Consider the following 8,376-nt stretch of genomic DNA (forward strand, 5'->3'; position numbering starts at 1 on the left):
AAGGCTTTCAAAAATATTAATCATTTACATAAAAGTTAAGAGTGGATATATATTTATACATCTTTTACTGTAAAGTTCAGATATTATTTAAAGAATTGTGTTAGGAGCATGTCATCACGAATCTCGAGAAGAACTGATGAACTAGAAGACTGAAAAATACATCTGAAAATGGTCTACTTGTGAAAGACCAAATCAGGGCTAGAGGCTGATTAAATGTAGGCCACCTGAACTGATGGCTAAGGTCAATCAAGTTGATCATAAGCATTGATCTACCTATTTTAGCAACCCAATTTAAGGGAAAAATTCAATATTGCCAACACTCGCAAACACCTTTGAGATTTATGATCAAGGTCCAAGGGTTGGCAATATCATCATCCACGAATATCTTGAAGGATCTATCAGATAATGATGATTCACCCTCTATTTAATAGAATGTTCTAGTTTTATCGATAGGAGCTTTTCATCCAAACATCAAAAATAGATAGCCAATTTATAATAGCCGACCGTCAAAATTAATTGAACCGAGTCTTGCCGACCTAAAGACCATCAAAGTTATTTACATATTTAAATATTTATACTTCAATTTTTACATATATGTCACTTTACTTGTATATGAAAAAAATTATATTTTATTTTTTGAAAGTTAAAATAATGATATTTTTTATGTGAGATCAACTATTTGGTTGGCATAAGCATAAAAAAAGCAAAGTTTAGGTTTTAGACATATAACCACATAAGAAATGGTTGGTACAAATGTAAATCCCCCCTTAATTTTTTGTAAAGCTAAATTAACTCCTTGTAATAAAGCTTCCCCTCAAATATTTTTCAAATCTGCCAAAATTAACTTAAAAAATACAGCTCAAGAAAAGTAATTTAATTTATTACAGTACAATAATATTCCCATACTTCAAAACAAAACATAAGTTAGCAATACCATACAACTATCTCTCATCTTTTGGAACAAAATATCATCAGAAATAGGATCTGATGGCTCTCAAACAGATTATCATTATTCTAATATAGCTCAAGCAGCTTCATCTTCATGATAGAGATACAAACCAAAACCAAATCGAGCACAAGCTCTGCAAAATGCAATTTCTTCTGCAGCAGCTACCGGGTCTTCATATCGATTATCGGTCGAAGATGCCGTTCCGGCCGATTCACGGTGAGCCTGCATTAAAATTTTAAAAAATGAAATATATTATATTTTATATATTTACATATTTAAAACCTAAAAATTCATATTTACATGCAGATCACTAAAATCTTTAACATCACATTAAAAATAATACTGCTAACAATCTTTTTAAAAGTGAAATATATATTTTCATGCATAGGACTATTAGTGTAAATATCAAACTTTGGGTGTCAGAGAAGTACATGCATAAGATTTGTATGGTATGTATGTAAATTTCCCATATATATGTATATATATTATGTGTGTGTAATGTAAAAGAGTATTCATATAATAAAACTTCAAACATTTCATCTGGTCAAAATATTATAATGAAATTATATGGTAACAATTTTTTCTATGCCTGTCAAAATTTTATAATGAATTGCGCGGTTTCTCACACAATTCTTATATATTGACATATCTAACACCTAAACCTTGATATATACATGCACACTGCTCAAATCTTTAACATCACATTAAAAATATCACTATTATTAGCTTTTCAAAAGCGAAATACACATTTCATGCATAGATTTGTAATAATAAATTGTTAAAAATGTAAATACCAAACTCTAATTAAGGGCCCGTTTGGGGCAGCTTATTTTGGTGCGGCGGCGTTTTCAAGCGGCGTTTTGAAAACGCCACCGGCTGTTTGGTTAGAACGTTCGGCATTGCGTTAAAACATTATGAGGGTGTTTTCTAAACTCCGTTCCCACCTTTCACTACGGATTGCATGCGAGGTCCCTGTGCGTTCGGCGTTCGCGAGGCTCGAATTCCTCTCGTGCCCCTGCGAGATCTCTCTCGCGCTCTCCCTCGCCATCTCCTTTCCCGATCTTTGCCCTTCTCCTCTCCGATCTCTCTCGTGCCCTTCTGCTCGGCCTCGCCCTTCTTCCCATTTTTCTTCTCGTCCTTCACCTTTTGCTGAGATCGACACGAAGCAGTCAGACATTACGGGACGAAGCTTTTCCTTTGCGGCATTTTTTCCATTGAGTTGACAGAGGAGGAAGACGAATTGATAAAACCTCTCCTTCTCCCTTCACATTTCCAATTTTTAGTTTCCTCTATTTTGCTGTAGATGAAGAAGAAATTGGAGCGCTAAGCTTCAAACTTGGATGAAAATCGGATTTTTTTTTTTTACTTTGGTTTTTTTTTCCTTTGCGGCATTTCTGTTCGAAGGTAGCAGATCGTTGCTTGATCAAAATGCTTTCGATTCTTCATAAAACCGAAAGCATGGATTCCTACACAGCTCTTTCCTACTGATCGATCTCCACACAGAGTTCTCTTCTTCCATTCGGTTCGCAGAAGAGCTCCTTTCTTCCATTTGAATCGCACAGAGGAATTCTTTCCTTCCGATCGATTCGCTCGCGAGAATCTTCAACCAAGCAAGTAGAAACTCTTCTTCCTTTCTTGGTGGTTTCCACTCTTTATTATTTTTCACTGAAATTAGCTAATTAATTGATTCTTTTTTAACGGTGTAAGACAGTTGCCAATCAAGAGCTACTTCTTGAATGTATTTTAATTTTTGTAACTCAATTGTATTAGTTTGAGACTTTTGTTTTATCTACTATTTTCTCCATTTAGTTCTGTTGCAAACAGCAGGGGCAGAATGGTCATTTATCCAACAACAGCTCCCAGTAAACTGTCTTGAATAAGTTGTCTCAAACAACAAGACAACTTATTCTGATAATCTACAGATTATCAGATTATCAGAATAATCTGCTTATCAGCAGATTATAAATAATCAACAACTGTCCCAAACAGACCCTAAGTGTTAGACATGTAAATACATAATAATTGTGGTACGTAAGTAAATTTCCCTATCATTAGATTCATGATACAAGTCCAAAATGGAGTCTTTTAGGTGCAATGTATTGTTTTTCATTCTTCAAAGATCAGTGACTAACATTCAACCCTTGCAAAGAGAAGATCAACTACTTAAATTCAAGTATGATTCAACATAAACTAAATTTAATCCCTAAATATTAAAATAATAATTTCTAATAAATTAAAGGGAAATCAACACCTATAGTTTGATACTTGCATCTTAACACCATGGTATTAAAAGCCTGTGCATAGAAAGATACATTTAACTTTCAAAAAGTTAGTTATAGTGTTGAATATTGATGTGAAGTCGGAATTGAGTGTTATGTAAATATGATAGTATCGGTCATTGATATGTAAATAAATAGGAATTGTGTGGTATGTATGTAAATGCCCCTAAATTAAAATAATACCGAAAATAAACATAAATCTAATTTCTTATGTTGATTCAATTCCATTAGGGATTAGAAGATTCTTTAGCCTAAAGAGTTGTGGAAAGATATAATCTTACATCCTATGAAGATTTACATATATACCACCCAATTCTCCTGTATTCAAATAGCTAACACCAAAACTCTACTTTTTACATTTATACCAACTAAATCTTTTACATCACATAAAAAATAACACTATTTTAAATTTAAAAAAGTGAGATGCACCTTAACATGCATAAGTACGGTGGCATGTATATAATACCACCCAATCTCATGTATTTACATATCTAACACCTAAACTTTACTTTTTACATCAATACCACCCAAATATTTCATATCACATAAAAATAACACTATTTTAACTTTTAAAAGTGAAATACACCTTTTCATGCATGAGTAAGGCGGCAGGCATGCAATCATTAAAGTTTAGGCGTGAGATATGTAAATACATTGGAATTGAGTGGTATGTATGTAAAACTTCCAATATAAATTCTGCAAAATATTTGTAGTTTTAAAATGATAAGAAAGATTCAACTTTACCTCTCCATCCGAGCCACGAATAGTAACCCGATAAACTACCGTCACTCTACCATTGTCTGAGAAGATAACATCACGCACTTCTCCACACCAGCCTTGCAAAAAAGTAATAAAGAAAATTTAATTTACATTCATCTGTATGATTAAAAATCTCACAACCAACCCAAAATAGTGGCTTGAACAAAATTCAATGATGGACAAGATTGCCAAATTAATAAGAAAGCTGTTTTTCTATTAAAAAAAGGTCTATTTAAATGAAAACCACTCAATTCTTATGTTTTTACGTATCTAACTTCTAAACTTCAACTTTTTATATTTATACCATCCAAAACTTTCATATCATATAAAAATATCACTACTTGAACTTTTAAAAAATGAAATACACCTTTTCATGCAAAAGGAAAGTGACATATATATATGTAAAAATTGAAATTTAAGTATTAGATATGTAAATAAATAAGCATTGTGTGGTATGTAAGTAAATCTTCCATTATGTTTTAATTAAAAATGTTAGTTGAGCAATCATCGGCCAGCCGTTAAAGAGCAAATAAAATAAATAATTACAAATTAAATAAAATTTATAAGCAATTTTGAGTGTTGATCTACTACTGAATCCAAGATACTGAAAAAAAAAAAATCAAATATTCAAATATGCATGTTCTTAGTTTTTAGTTTTGCAAGGGGTCATTTTAATATAAGAGTGTAAATTTAGTCCCCAAACTTTTTAATATAAGTTGAAATAGCTTTTAAGAAAGTTTATTTTAGCCATTATTAAATGAGTCTGGAAATTAATTTGATATTTTCATAAACTCGGAGATTGAAATGACCTGTGTAAATAGTCTAGGGATTATTTTAGCATTTTATTCTATTAGCTCCATATATATATATTTAGGATGACAATTTTACCTGGGGCATAGAAGCTCAACATTCTGTTCGCATGATACCTATAGACAAAAAATTGGTATAAGTAATGTCAAATTGTAACTGAAACTATACTTTCACCACGAGAAACTAATATTAGGTCGTATATGACCAGCCATTCCAAATGAACAATGAAATAATCACTTGCCTTAGGATAAAAGTGTAAATGACTCAAGTCGAGCTTAAGCTATCCTCGACTTGAGTTTGATAGCTTGAGCTTGGCCGGCTTATTTATTATGAAAGAGAGAAAATAATATTAATTAAAGCTAGTGTTATAATAAAACAACACATAAAATGAGTAATTAGGAGATAAATAATGAGAAATAACTGATATAAAGTGTAAAATATATTTTTGTTAATATTTTAAATAATTTAAAGATAAAATATTAAATTTTAATATTTTTTTAGTATATTTTATATTAAACTTTTTTTAAAGGGGCCGGCTAATGAGCCAAGTTGGGGCTGGTTCGAGCTTTGCTTGTTAGCTCGTCAAGCTTAGTTCAGGAGCCAAGCCGTGACCGAGCTGGTTCACGAGTCGGCTTAGTGCCGTTACATCCCTGACTTAGAAGGCTAGAAATATTAGACAAATAGCATTGTATCTTGTGAGAATTGTTATAACATTGGAAAAAAATCATCAACAGCCGAGAAACTCCACAATAATCCCTATATAGCAAAAATATGTAGATATATATCATTTTCACTCTTAAACTTTCTAGCATCTATTGTGAATTTGATGCTCACAATTATAACAACAATAACATAGCAGACACATCAAATATGCCAAATCTTCTACATATCACAGCATTTTAGAGTTAATTTAAGCTGAATTCTGCCAAAAAACATAAAATTTCAAACAAAGATGAGAGTAAAGAAATGCAAATTTGAAAAGGAATAACTCTCATTTCCCCAATTGAAGTAAGGCAGGTAAAAGCATAAGAAAGGAAGCCTGCAAGAAGAAACAAAATAGATATCCATGTTAACTCTTTTTGTAATTTATTAAGTTTATAAGGTTATTGAAACAAAAGATTTCTAGTGAAAGCAACTTGTAGAGAGAAATTGAAGCCATGAATTAGATAAAATTTGATCATCTTACACAAAAAGCAAACAATTCATGTTTTTTTGGTTTAATATTTGGGTAAAACCTTTTTTGAAAAGTAAAATCACATTTAAATCAGGCCAAATATCCAAGAACATAAGATTAGCTCCATAATGCCATCTATAAGAACAGTAATCTTAGAAGGAGCATATCATGAAAACTGGCCTTCCTTCATGTCCTAATCTTATGATCCCTTGATGATTCTCCAACATTCACATGTCCTAATGTTCTAAAGAAGCTTCAATGCTTAAATTCATTTCATCCCAATTCAACTAATGGCTGCTGCAGCATCAAATGGAGAAACCAGGCTACAAAATCTCAACAAAATTTATATCTTGGTCTGCCATTACTCTTACCTACTACACAAATGTTACCCTGCACAAATGTTCCGCAATAACTACAGACTTTTCTCCAAAAATTTCTACAACCTTCTTTCACCATCAGGATTTTCACGTCGCCCCCTCAAATATTCAACTCTGCTTGCGCCACATTTAGACAAAAAGTACCTCTGCAGAAGCATGCAGGCGTTACAACCAAGATAGAACAGTTCAAAAACCAGTGACCACATCCGCTTCCTCATCTGACCCGCAAAGTAAAAGTAAAATTTCAATCCCGCTGCCCACTAGCATTTTGCAATTTCTTCAGATTCCTCAATCCTCCCAGTTCAAAGCAGGATAACACTACAAAAAACTTCAATAATCCTCTATCCATTGAAATAAATTCATCTACAAATCACTGATTCGCCCGATCCGCAAGCGATCAAGCCCAACACAAAAAACACAGAAGCCGATCGACGAAATAAGCAGAAAACCGCGAATTCAAAAAAGCGTACCAGGGAATGGAGTTGTCCTCTGGATTGATGATCTTGTCTGGAACCCTCTTATTCAGGTCACGCAAGATCTCGTTAAGAGGCCGAGTTAAACCCGCCGCCGACATGTCGAGCGGCACAACGTAGTTGGAGTTAGGCACGCTAACCTTCTTCCCATTACTTCCGCCTCCAGTTCCCGAACTCTTTTCGATCGAAGCCGTCACCATCCCTTTCCTCCGGCAGCCTCCGAATCCGATCCTCCGCCGCCGAAGAGAAACTCGCGATGCCGCCGGGAGAGCAAAGTTGCCCCTAAAACATACAGCGCTCGCCGTCTCCATGATAAGAAGAAGGAGATATGAGAGAGGTGTTAGCTGAGCTGAAGCTCTGATTTAGCTGATACTTCGTCTCCCTCGCTCTCTCTCCCTCCCTCGCATTTGTGGAATTTTCTTCGCTCAGTAAAGCATTCTCCAACCACCAACCTAAACAAACCTAACCTTACTGTGTAAGAGAAAATATTAGGAGAAAATATTTTATGTCAGAACTGCAATAACAGTCAATGGTAAAGTGATGGGCATTATTTTCACATCTTTAAAAAATATTTAAAATACACCATTCCTCACGACTTGGCCTAAAAGACTGTCTGAATATCTTTTAAAAAAAAAACTTAAGTTGTTCAAACCTAGCTCTAATCATAACTGCCACATAACCTGACACTGTTTATTTTCTTTTTCTGGGGTAGGGTATTTTCCTTCCACTCGGGTTTAGGTAATATTCTTCTGTTACTTTCGAAGAGCACTACATCATAATAGCTTTGAAGATGAATTAAAAAGATTTTAGTGATAACAACGGAATAGATGAGAGTTTCACTGTTTTTAAAATGGTAACAATCTTTTGGATTTGCTCGATCTATTTCAGTTAATAATTTGTTTGTAGTTCACTTAATGCGACTTAATGCAACTTCTGATATAATTTTTTACTGTTCTACCTAAACCTAATTGTTTTAAGCTTTAATTTGTTTCTTTAACGAGATGAGCGATATTTGGTTCATTTATGAGAAAAAAAATATAGATAAAAGATAAATTATGACCATGATACAACAAAAAAGCTATCAGAATAATAGATAAATTATGACGGCGATACCATAGAAATACCATCAGAATATCACATTAATATCATCATAATATACCACAATAATATCACAATAACCACAATAATATAATCAAAATATCACTAGAATACCAAAATGACACTACATAGATTCCACAAAAATAGCATCAGAATAGAACCAGAATACCATTAGAATATCAGTATAATACAACAATAATATCAATATAATGCCACAAGGATATCACTAGAACATCACATAAATAACACAAGAATACAACTAGAGCTACACCAGAATACCACCATAATACCACAATAATTATCAATATAATACTACAATAATATCACTATAATATCGCATAAATACCATCAGAATTACACACGAATACCACTAGAATACCACAACAAGAATACCATTATAATACTATGAGAATATTTAGGTGGCGTTTTGGTGGTATTATAGTGATATTATTGTTGT

The 8,376-nt window shown here is 33.1% G+C and overlaps 1 protein-coding gene across 1 annotated transcript; it reads right to left on the reverse strand.

The window, feature by feature from the left end:
- Nucleotides 1-840: 840 nt before the first annotated feature.
- LOC110029769 (DNA repair RAD52-like protein 2, chloroplastic) lies at nt 841-7,320 on the reverse strand. Its single transcript, XM_020732199.1, has 4 exons — nt 6,819-7,320; nt 4,876-4,913; nt 3,973-4,064; nt 841-1,171 (listed from the first exon to the last, which is right to left on the reverse strand). The coding sequence occupies exons 1-4, from the start codon at nt 7,130-7,132 to the stop codon at nt 1,025-1,027; spliced, it is 591 nt and encodes a 196-aa protein (XP_020587858.1). The 5' UTR covers nt 7,133-7,320; the 3' UTR covers nt 841-1,024.
- Nucleotides 7,321-8,376: the final 1,056 nt, after the last annotated feature.

The sequence above is a fragment of the Phalaenopsis equestris genome, unplaced genomic scaffold (assembly GCF_001263595.1).
Source record: "Phalaenopsis equestris unplaced genomic scaffold, ASM126359v1 Scaffold000600, whole genome shotgun sequence".
In the NCBI taxonomy this organism is placed as follows: Eukaryota; Viridiplantae; Streptophyta; class Magnoliopsida; order Asparagales; family Orchidaceae; genus Phalaenopsis; species Phalaenopsis equestris.